Below are 12,398 nucleotides of genomic sequence, written 5' to 3'. Positions count from 1 at the left end.
CTAGGGTTACAACATTTTAGAATTAGACTAGCCTCCCTAAGAATAGGGTATGGCATTTAACCTTTCGGCAAGCAATAAATAAGAGCAACTAACAAGCTCTCAAAACTCCTTTCATGTGACTAAGTCATTCAACGATCACCTACTAGAAGTGGAGAAATTTGGTACTAGCAAAACTATTGTCAAATTTGCCAAGGTTTTTCTATTTTATCAACCACAATTTTCATACAAAAACAACAGAAAAAAGACTAACCATTCCAAATATTCGAATACATACAAAAAATCAATAATGACTACTATTGCACAATTGCAAATGTGCCAGAATTAATAATTGAAATTAAATAAAGAAAAAGCATGCTCATAGTTTCGATGCCGACAAAATTCAACAAATAGTTCATTTATTCCTGTATTCATTCTGTTTCAGTAACTTTCTTGGTCCAAATGAAACATTCTAAAATGATCCCTGTAATTTTAAATACCTAAAAAAATCCTATTCACTCAACCACCTGAGAAACAGTTTGATCCGAGTGCATGTTTCCCACATTAAGGATGGTTTACAAACAAATCCTTCCTATCTTGCAAAATCATCAATTGAACTCCTCCAACTACCTTGTGCCAAAACTCTAGGAGTGCAGGGAATCTCCCTAGACCCTAACATTTAATTTATAATTTGACCTTGAACCCACAATTGTTCAAGTACCTCGTCAAGGGTAATTGCATAATAAATTGCAAAACATATTAAAGAAAATCCAATTAACAAATAATTTGAAGGTGAGCGACCAACAAAAAGTTCCACCACACCATACAAGCTCCCCAAAGGAATTGCAGCCGCCTTGGTGATCCTTCATTTAACCCACTTCACTAAAGGAATGAAGGCAAATTCATCAAAAACATTTCACCTACTCAAAGTTGACATATTTTCTTTTTCCTTAAATCAATCATGAGAGGAAGATAAATAGGACACCTATACACACAGATATATAATAGATAGATATATTGCACAATTTATAAAGCAATACATCAAGAGGCATGGTAATTGCTATAGAGAAAAAAAGAATGACACCAAAGTTCCGAGAAATTTGAAAAAAGAAAAATAAATTAAGAAAAACAAAAGCTTGCATTCAAAACCTCATCAATTTCATAATCACCATGAGGTAGATATGACTTAGTCACATGAAATTCCTATAGCATCTCACACATCGAATCACAGCAACATAAAACCCAAATATCAACCCTTTTTTGGAAAACCCAAATATCACCCCTTTTTTGGAAAACCCAAAGAGGGCTTCAATCAAATAAAAACCCAGCAAGAGAGATGAACAATTTCTAGTACCAATTACCACCCCGACCACTGCAAGAAGGGCAGCAACCGCCTGCCACAGGTGGTTATTCTTTAGTACTTCAAAGCATCAGCTACCGCTTCACTGCTACAGGCACGTACAGATGAGCTACATCTCACTACATTAAGCAACATAAATTATGAACTTTAATGGCTACAGTTAAAGGTCCTAAAAACTGGTGGGAATTTCCAAACAAATAATTAAATAATAACAGTTTTACCCTGTCCAATTATTGTTGTGGCTGCAAATTTCAGACCAGCATATCAAAGGTCCATCTCAAATGCAGCATCACTGAAAGATTAAAACAGGTTCAACTTATGCCCACCATTATTATCATCACAGCATGTGAGCCACAGGTGAAACAAGGTTCAACTTTGTCCACCATTTTTTTATCAACACAGCATTTATGAGCCACAGGTCAAAACACGTTCAACTTGTGTCCATCCTTTTTATCATCACAGCAACTACAGTGTTTCAGGGCTAACATTTTAAAACCAGCAACAGACCAGAGTAAAAGCAGGTCAAAATTTGGAAAACTTTTTATCATAAGAAGGCTTCAAAACCAAGATTTGACTGTCTTACCAATCAATTCAAAGAACATTTAGTTATCATATTTGTTCCTGCAATCAGTCTACAATCAGCACAACCAACGACCATCCATCTACCAATTACAACCAGCATCAACAGCCACAATATCAACATTCTGTCCATCCATCAGCATCAGATACTCTTCCCGAACACAACTATAAAACCCAGTAAATGGTTTAGAGGTTATGATGAATTAGCACTCTTAGAAAATCAACCTACCAAACAAAATAATTGATTGACATGAAAAAACAACCTACAGAGTTGAAAGTCTAGAGATACCAACTAACAACCTACAAACTTGAAAGTCCAGATATACCAAACAACAATTATGTAAAAAGCCATTCAGTTCAACACATATTAAATACCAACAAAATCCAGTCCTACCAATATCACAGAAAACTTAAGATCAGAAAATACAAGGTAATCAAATATCCTCAAGACTGGAATCATCAATCAGCTACTTGAGATGCCTCCCTCTATTCCCAAGCAGAACACAAAAATCAGTCCTGCAAAAAAAAGATTCATAAAATAAATCGTTCAATAATCAATTTCTTAATGCAGCAAAAAGGAACGCAGGAGATATCAACACTCACATCAACATCTGAATTTCCCGGGGAATAGCTGCGGGTATCACCATGTCCACCTCGGGGGGAAGCACTTCGAGGAGCTGGAGACCGCTCACCACGACTGCGTCCATCAGAACTCTCACCCCTAAGAGGAGAATTCTTGCGAGGGGAAAGACTCCTGCCGGGACTGGGGCTATGCTGAGCTGGGGAGGCACTATCACATAAACAAAAGTGAACAAATTTAAGTGTGTACACTATGACTCGAAGCGAGTAAATTTAGCCCTAGAAATTCAATAGACATTGTGTGAAAACCTGCCAACCGATCGACTAGGACTCCGGCGATAATCATCATATCTGCCTCTGCCACGGCCTCTGGAGTAATCAGGACTGGCACTTCTGCTTCTACTTCGTCGACGGTAATCTCTATCCCTCCCACGGTATCTGTCACGTTCGTACCTATCCCAGCTTCTACTGTGACTCCTCCTTCGATAATCTCTATCTCTGTAATCATCTCTGTATCTGAAAGTGCAGAACTAATGGGTATCACATAAAAGAAGACAAAAATCCAACTCAATTGTGCAATGACCTAACAACACAACAAATTAAATTCAGAAGAAAGCAATCGACAATATTTTATCCAAACATCTCAAATAAATGTCTTAGCGTCATCAAAACTACAAGCCCCTGAAAAAAGGTTTAAAAAAAAATGACGGATCACAATTTAAACAAAACTCTCTAAACAAGAAATATCAATGTCACACATAAATTGGGTCCCAACTACAACTTCCCTATTTGGAACCAAGGATCATTACAAGAGCAGGGAAACCTGCATAGATAGGAACTTATCCCAAGCATGTTCATCCAACAAGGTTTGGACGCTGACCTCTAGGTTGAAAGCCAAGGTGAATCATAATAATGGAGCATAAAATATAAAGCAAAAGATGCTTCAGAAAGCTCTGGCATAATTAACTACAAAAGCTTCCAAGATTAATAAAAAAAAAAGTGTGGGATGAGGAACCATCAGATCATTAACGCTCAAAACCCACCCACCCAAAAAATAAAAATCAACAAACATAAATCAAAGCACTGATTAATCAATTGTAATTTTTTTCTAATTACATGAGTCACTAAAGTCAAAATGTCTATTAAAAGCTAGTCGCATTTTTACTCAGAAATTCAGAAGATACACAACCAAAAGTCTCAAAGATTGACAAATAGCCAGAAGCACAGTCAACAAATATGCAAACAAAACGAGTTCAAATTATTGAACACCTGAAACAGCCAACAATTGACATAAAAAAATGGAAAAGGAATATTACTTACCTTCTCCGAGGACTGCGACTCCTTGACCTGTGCTTCGATCTTGGGAATGATTCAATAATCCTTCCTTTCTGACTAAAACATAAACACCAGCAGCTTGATAAGCAACTCAAATCAAAATGAGATTTTCTTATAAGCAACTCAATTCAAAATGTGATTTTCTTCAGTTTCAATATAGGAGAAGTGAATGAAAAAACTCAAATAAATCAGTCATCATACAATCAAAAGTAAAATATTGATTGAAGCTCAAACATAACTTGGGCACTCATACTTTATATAAGAGGAGGGAACAATCACATCTAAACTTGCGTTTAAACTTTCATCAATGTCCAGATGATATGGTACAATCATCACAAGCTACGGCAACAATACCATCAAGCTAAAATGCCATTTAATAAAGATGCGTATATCCTCAGGGAATACAGATATCAAAACAATGGTGGCAGAAACCGAGAAACAATCTGCTGCCACTCAACCAAATAAAAAGATTCACACCCCCCCCCCCCCCCCCCCCGCCCCCACAAAAAAAGGAAAAAAAGAAAAGAAAAAGAGTCTCCCAGCTCCTTAAATAAAATGCAGTGTAAACCCAAGTAGGAACCTTAGTCTGTCAGACAAAAATCCACAGTGATAATTTAAATACAAAAGTTCGAAAAAAGCAATAGCACAGGACTTACATCCTCTCGGCATTTGGACCATATTTTGCAAACTGAACTGTTATTTCACGACCATCAACAACTCGTCCTAAAAAAATTGAAATAAGAAGACAAAAAAGAAATAAAAACATTGTCAATGGATCCCATATTATGCACATATTATTAGTAAGCTTCTATAAAGGAAAGGAAAGAGTATACCATCCAGTCTATCAACAGCCTTTTGCGCCTCATCAGCATATTTGTACCGCACAAAAGCAAAACCACGGGAGTCCCCCGTCCTACATCATACAAATAAAAAATAAATGAAGGCCAAATTCGATATTGTTTCCCAGAACAATTCTGAGTAAAACTTATAACTAACTTCAACGCCCAAAATTTGTTATCTAAAAAATCTAGTTTTCATTTGCCCACGAGAGTTTCCAAAAACAGTTTCATGAGGAGATGATGATGATAACAACAACAACAACAACAACAACAATAATAATAATAACAACAATAATAATAATTTCCCTCTACAATTTCAATACCTTCGATCTCTAGGTATGAAAATATCGACGACCTTGCCGTACTTGTCAAAAAGCGGAAACAGATCATCAGCAGTAGTACCTGACATTGAGATAAACAAAAATTTAAAAATTAATTAAACAATTCACACAGAAACTTCTGTTTATTAATAAGAAAATCAAAAGAGCGAAGAAAGAGGTATCATCTCATCACAGTACTCACGGAAGGTTATGTTGAGGACGAGAAGAGAGTAAGTGTCGGTGATATCTGGAGGTCCTGACCTCCCGAAGTGAGACATCTTTCTTTCGTTCTTCGATTAGAGCTCTGAGCTAGGGCTTGCCTTTGGCTGTGTGGCTGTAAAGTAATTGCAGCTCTCTCGAAGGTCCTTTGAGGTTCCAGGCACTTTCCTGCCAATTTATGGACATCAATTAGATTATGTAACTGCTCCTTTGTCATCGCTTAATTACTATGAGACCCTCCATCGTTATGGGCTTCATTTGAATTGGATGCGCGACCCAGTCCACCCACGAGACGAGACCATTGGAACAGTTAGCTTGAAGCATGATTACTAGTTTTAATATGGTAATTAATTTTAAAAAATTATATGGTAATAGATGTGTAAAATTTATATAAATATAAAAAAGAATAATTAAGATATAATATATTTCTTAAAATAATTATTTATTTCAAAATTTTTAATATTAAAAATTAAAAACCAATCAATAAGTGACATGTCTCTCTTTTGATTATCCATCGTATTTAACTTTAATTAATTAAAAGTCAAATAATTATATTTATATTTGAATTAAAAAAATAAAAAATAGTCTCTCTATGATGCCATTTTTTTTACAGCACCAATTATGTAACAAATGTACGGTCCCGTTTGGAATTGAGGTGCTGTAGTTTTAAGCTACAACTGATGTAGAAAAAAAGATGTAACTATTAAATAAAAATTAATAATATGTAGTAAATATAAATTTTAAATAATAATTTTCATAAAATTATTAAATATATAATAGATTTTTCATTATACAAGTGAAAAATCATATAAATATAACTTACAAGTTACAGCAGCTATTGTTTACCAAATACTTTAGTATTGTAGTTTTTAAACTACAATTGCCCAACCTCAATCCCAAACACATCTTACATCTTTGAATTTTAACCGACAATGTAAAATATTTATATATATAAAAAGATATAAATTAAAAGAAGAAGAAAAAAAGAGATGGATCACAATCTCTCAATTTGAATTGATCAACTTAATTTTAAAGATTAAGGGGCCGTTTATTTTTTTGACTTAATTTTAATTAGTTAAGTCATTAAATCTTTTTTTTAATTTAATAAAAATTTTCAGTCATTAAGTTATTAAGCTAATTTTTTTAGCTTTTTTCTTAACCTCATAAGTTTGAATGATATCATTAAAATATATTTTCTAAAAGGGAAATTTTTAACCTACCCGCAAATAAATTGATATTTTGCACCGCTTCCCCAACAAATTTGACTTGTTGCACCACACCCCCAATTCCGTTATTTTCTCAGTTAAGTTTAACGGTGGAGGGGTAAAATTGAAATTTCATTCCTTAAATTAATTTTAATGGGAATTCTCTTTATTGCAATTGAAATAAAAATCTTTAAAAAATTAAAGGAAAATTAATAGTGGTGACAATTTACAAGTAATAAGAAATTTTTTTATTGCAATTAAAATAAAAATCTTTAAAAAATTAAAGGAAAAATAATAGTGGTGACAAATGTACATGTAAAAAGAAATTTTTTTTATTGCAATTGAAATAAAAATCTTTAAAAAATTAAAGGAAAAATAATAGTGGTGATAATGCACATGTAACAAGAAATTTTTTTTATTGCATTTGAAAAAAAAGCCTTTAAAAAATTAAATGAGCTAAATATTTTGTTTTTTTTTCATATAAAGGGGCATTTTTGTCATTCAATCAAAAGTTAGATGGAGCTGTTAGAAATAACTGAAAAATTAACGGAATTGGGGGCGAGGTGCAACACGTCAATTTTTTTGGGTGCGCGGTGCAAAATGTCAATTTATTTGGGGGTAGGTTAAAAATTTCCCTTTCTAAAATATCCCTATCTAATTAATTAATTTTCATCTTTACCCAAATAAAATTTAATAATTAGCATTATTACCCATCTCTATATAAATTATGATAATATAGTGGTAAATTATTATTAATTTTATTTTCTTCAAATTAGCATCATTTATCTTCATAATTTTTTATGGATATTTTTCATATAAAAAATCATAAACTATAATAAAATTGATTAACATATATAATATAGAATTTTAAAGAGATGTATTCAATTGAATATGATTTATGTTATGATAATTTATTATCTTATTTATATTCTTTCAGATGCTTATTATTTGTTTAACATTTATAATTTGTAAGGGCATAAATGTAAAATTATTAGTTTTTAATTTTTTTTAAGTTAAAAAATAACTTAATATTTATTTTTAGTGATTCAAAGAAAAAAACAAATATATCATTTAGATTCAAACTTCAACTTTATTCAGAATTCAGACTAATTCAAGTGTATTTATGTTTGAAATCTGAATAGACTTGAATTATTCTGAATTCTGAATAGATCTGAATGTCTGAATCTGAATAATATGTTTGTTTTTTCGTCTGAATCTCGAAAAATAAGTATTAAGTTGTTTTTTTTTTAACTGAAAAAGCTGAAAATATGTACTTTTACATTTGTATTCTTATTAAATTTGAATATCAAATAAATAATATATTAAATACCACAATATTTTAACATTTATAAGTAAAATTATATTCAAGTGAATACATAATTATTTTAGAATTTTAATATATAAAATATCATAAATTTTAAATTTTATCGTATATAATACAAGAAAGAAAAAACATGGATATTTTTATGTGGGGTAAATGTCTATGGGTGAGTTTTGGGATAGACATAAAAAATAAATTATAAAACATGGATATTTTTTACATTAGTAAGTAATTGACTTAATTCAAATTTCTCCATTAAGTAAAAAGCTAAAAAAATTAGCTTATTTTATTAAGTCAAAATTATCTAAAAAGTCCCATTAAATTATAAAAACAAACACTTCTAATTAACTTAATTAATTAAGTTAAGTCACTTTAAGTCATTAAGTTAAAAAATAAACGCCACCTAAGTATTGCTTATTACTTAATTAATTATTTATCCACATAATCAAACCAATGGTAGAGATTAAAATATTTAAATCTAAATGTCTAGAACAACCCCATTCAATACCGTAAAAAATAATATAGCATCCTAAAAAAAATCCAAAATAAAATTATATGAAAAGTTAATCAAATTGTGACTTGCAACTTTTGAGATAGATATATTAAATTACCCTATTTTTTCATCCAAACTATTAGAATTTGCTAACATACAAGGGTTTATAAATGTCAGATTTGAAACTTTAATATTACAAAGCAATTTGAGTGGTAATACTTAACCTTGTCAATTTATCTCACTTGCCCACGATTTTTAATTAATATCTTTTATTCCAAAATTGTCCTTGTTGAAAATAAATGAATAATTAAAAAATAATAAATTTTCTTCTCCCGAGTTTAATAAATTAACTTCTCATCTCTTACATCTCTATTATTTTTATTATGTGGTTGACAATTTGAATCAAATATTAACTCTTAATCAAATTCCGATTGAAATTAAATAAAATCTTTAATTATCACACAAAAATCAACCAACATCATTAATAACAATGAAACCCACAATTTTTTCAAAAACTTTTACAAAACTTAATATTAAAACTCATCATATATTGGTAAAAGTTATAGATTCATGGTGAAGAAGATAAATAGTGGTACTGATGGTCATGATGAACTTGTTATTGACGAAAATAGGTGATGTTGTGATAATCATACTAGAGAGAGGGAGGATACAGAGAATAAAATAAAAAAAATAATTTTTTTTTTAGTTTTCAATGAGGATAATTTTGAAAAGTAGTAAGATAAATTGAAAAGTAAGCGCAAGTGAGATAATTTAATGTGTTTAAACATCATCACTCATGCAATTTATATAAAAACGCTAGATATCTAACCATAGATAAGCCCATAAAGCCCATTATTGAAAATTAACTTCCACAACAATTAGAGAGATTCGAAACCTCCGCTTCATACTTAAGTGGAGGAGGTGCTGAGCAACCAAGCCAAGTGGTTGGGGTCTAAGTATCCTTCTTCCCATATAACATAAGATGACTCAAACCCTCCACTTTGTACTTAAGGGGAAGAGTTTCTAACCAACCCCGTTCACTTCCCTACCCAACCAAGTGGTTGGGTTTAAATATAAAGTGAGGAGGTATTGACCAACCCAACTAAGTGTTTTGAGTTCAAGTGTTCTTTTTCTCATATCATAAGTTACACAATTTAAGATGATATCGTAGGATACAATATAATTTTTTTAAAAAAATTAATAACTCATGCTCCCATTGAAGTTCAAACTCAATACTTGAGTTTTGGAAAAACCACTCCTTACTATTGGATTTGGCACCAACTTTTTCCTTTTTTCTTCTGGGATACAATTTAGGATGGGTAGGCGTCAACTGTGAACATTACTAATATTCTAAAGCCATCCATTATATAAGCAAATAAACTGCATCAATATTTTAGCAAAAAAAAAAAAAGCAAAAATAACTATAGTTTAATTTTATTCTTAATTAATTTTATTGGCAAATTTCAAGAACAACAAATACGATTGTTGCAATAGAACTACGATAGAGCCTCAACATTATTAAATTAATAATTCGATAAATTTATTAAATAAAAAATAAATAAAATATTTTTTATGGGATTGAATTAATACATAAATTAATAATTAACTAATTTGAAACTGCATACATATAACATGTCTATGAGACTTATGAAAAATAAGTTTCTAAAGTTGATCGCTTCTTGAAATTAATTTTGACTTGACACCCTTATATATTCTATATGTTATGTTAAGAGAAATACACTAATAGAAAAATGGTCTTTATTGACATTATAATAGGATCAATAATTACTTTAAGTGACCCTTATTAATTGTGTCAGTAATCTGACATTTAGAACACAGTGACACTTATTTATAATGTCACGATTATAGTGTCAATGATTATTATTATTATAGTACTACTAATATTATGGCACCATTGTGTTAGTAATTGTTGATATTACATTATTACTATTATTATGGTACCACTAATTGATTTATTTAAAAATAAAAATTTGAATCGGCTCATTACTTATTGATTTATTGGTAAAATAAAAAAAAAACACAACAAAATAACAAAAAGAAAAACTCAATTTATATTACAAAATCTTTCATTTTGTATTTAAATATTATAGTATATATAATAAATTCCAAATACTTCAATAAAAAAAGATAGGAGATATCCTACTCTCATAACTAGATAATCTAAATTAAATATATAAAAAATTCTAACATCTTCTTGAATGCCTACTAATTATAGCTAAATTGAGAACGATGACTGCTTTTCACTGTTTAAACATAAGTAGGCAATTGCGTTATCACACTAGCAACTGGATGGGTTAGGATACAAGTGAAGTTGAGGACAAAACACTTCAAACGCATTGATCAAATTAGCATACAAATATAAGGAAAACGTAAAAATAAATAAAATTAGCTACCAACGCCCAATCATTAGAGAAACAACGGTTAATGAAAATAAACCCATTTTGTTCCAAATGAAAAATATTCATAAGCTATTTACAAATAAACTTAAAGGAAAATTAGTGAAAAAGAAAGTCACAACTTATTTCATTAAAAATGCTTAAGATATACAATTCATCCAAATATAGATATAAAAAAAAAATGGAGTCAATGAATTTATTCTCTTCTGGTAAGGGTTATATGTATAGTAAATTATAGCAAACGAGAAGCTTTTAATGTAATATCTAGTCTCAGCACAAGCATGTTACTTTATCTGCATATATCAAATGATTTTACTGCATAGTTAGCAGCTATCACAAATGCACTATTATAAATAAATCACCACTCATTTCCTTAATTTTTTCATTCCAAAAGGTTGTGTAACGAGGGAAAAAATAAGCTCGTCAACTCCAGTTTCCTTAAACTAAGCCTACTCTTTTGTATTTGAATGATTGTGAATCTTCATATTTATATTAAGCATAATGAAGTTTGGACATAAAATATTTTAATAATTTGAGAGTTCGTTCCAAAATCATTACTACTAAAAGAAATAATATTTACAAACTTAGTTAAGCCTTTATAAAGTAATATGAGATTTATTATACCACTTAAATCTAATCACATGAATCATTTAAAGAATATCACCCTATATCACCGTATATTGTAATTAAGCATTCATTAGTTTTGTTTGAATACTAAACTTTAAGAAGATTAAAAAAAAAAGAAAAAAGAAAAAAGAAAAAAATATACTCATTATATATTTCCACTCACAAATGATGTTGCTTTAACTTGATTGACATCATCACCCAAAATCTCTTTCAACATTTTTCCTAAACCTAGAAAAAAACTTTAAAATATAATCATTATATATATATGTATGTATATATATAGGATCCAGCTACGGTACCATAGTGGTACTGTACCGCAGCTTTTGTCTTTTGTGCCAGCACTGCTGTACATTTTCATATCACCCCTTTCCCTTATTTTTATTTAAACTTTGCTTTACAAATATTAAATTAATTTATACTGCATCCATATGAACATTTTAGTTAGCACCTTATACTATTCACTATTTACAATTTTTTTTTTATATTGCACCTGTATCACAATACCCCTCTTTGTCACAATACCCGCGAACCCGACCCGGATTTCGTTTCCGTTTCTGGCCACTTTACCGTCCAAGGTTGGTACTGATCAGAAGATCGTGCGACGCTGGTCATTTTCATGCCGTCCTTGTCGCAAAAATAACCGGGTCAACCTGAACCCTCTAACCTGACCGGGATTTCATTTCCATTTCTGACCACTCCACCGGCCAAGGTTGGTACCTATTGGAAGCTTGTGCGACGCCGGTCATTTCCATGCCATCTTTGTCATCAGAAAGCGTTTGGAAAGCTACTGATCGAAGCCGTGAAAAGTCACGAAATCACCGCTTCAATTTGCCACGATTTCGCCAGTTTCCGATGATGCCACCACTTAGATTTTGTTCCCCACAATTCCCTTTGTCTTTTCAGACCAACCACAGCCACCGGGGGAGCCGATTTGCTGTTGATAGACCGTTGAAGGATTAACTTAATATTTGTGAATAAAAATGAGTAAAAGGGGTTCTATGAAAATTTACAGCAATGCTGGCACAAACGACAAAAGCAGTGATACGGTACCACTGTGGTACCGTAGGTGAATCCATATATATATATATATATATCTGAAGATAAGCACATATTGTTAACATATTTGTT

At 30.9% G+C, this 12,398-nt stretch overlaps 1 protein-coding gene across 5 annotated transcripts; it reads right to left on the bottom strand.

Moving 5' to 3' along the window:
- Positions 1-1,095: 1,095 nt before the first annotated feature.
- Positions 1,096-5,382, bottom strand: LOC102613407 (serine/arginine-rich splicing factor SC35). Of its 5 annotated transcripts, none has more exons than XM_025102044.2 (11): positions 5,191-5,382; positions 4,992-5,070; positions 4,663-4,742; positions 4,486-4,552; positions 3,815-3,886; positions 2,804-3,010; positions 2,519-2,705; positions 2,310-2,431; positions 1,920-2,080; positions 1,558-1,817; positions 1,096-1,455 (listed from the first exon to the last, which is right to left on the bottom strand). In XM_025102044.2, exons 1-8 carry the CDS (start codon positions 5,264-5,266, stop codon positions 2,426-2,428), a joined length of 774 nt encoding a protein of 257 aa, XP_024957812.2. In that variant the 5' UTR covers positions 5,267-5,382; the 3' UTR covers positions 1,096-1,455; positions 1,558-1,817; positions 1,920-2,080; positions 2,310-2,425. The 5 variants fall into 5 exon arrangements, with proteins under 5 accessions (XP_024957812.2, XP_024957813.2, XP_006487650.2 ...); XM_025102045.2 differs by having other exon boundaries at positions 2,343-2,431; XM_006487587.4 differs by having other exon boundaries at positions 1,920-2,431.
- Positions 5,383-12,398: the final 7,016 nt, after the last annotated feature.

The sequence above is a fragment of the Citrus sinensis genome, chromosome 8 (genome assembly GCF_022201045.2).
Source record: "Citrus sinensis cultivar Valencia sweet orange chromosome 8, DVS_A1.0, whole genome shotgun sequence".
Lineage (NCBI taxonomy): Eukaryota > Viridiplantae > Streptophyta > Magnoliopsida > Sapindales > Rutaceae > Citrus > Citrus sinensis.
The sequence above is the reverse complement of the archived record's forward strand: the minus strand, read 5'-3'. Positions and strand labels throughout refer to the sequence as shown.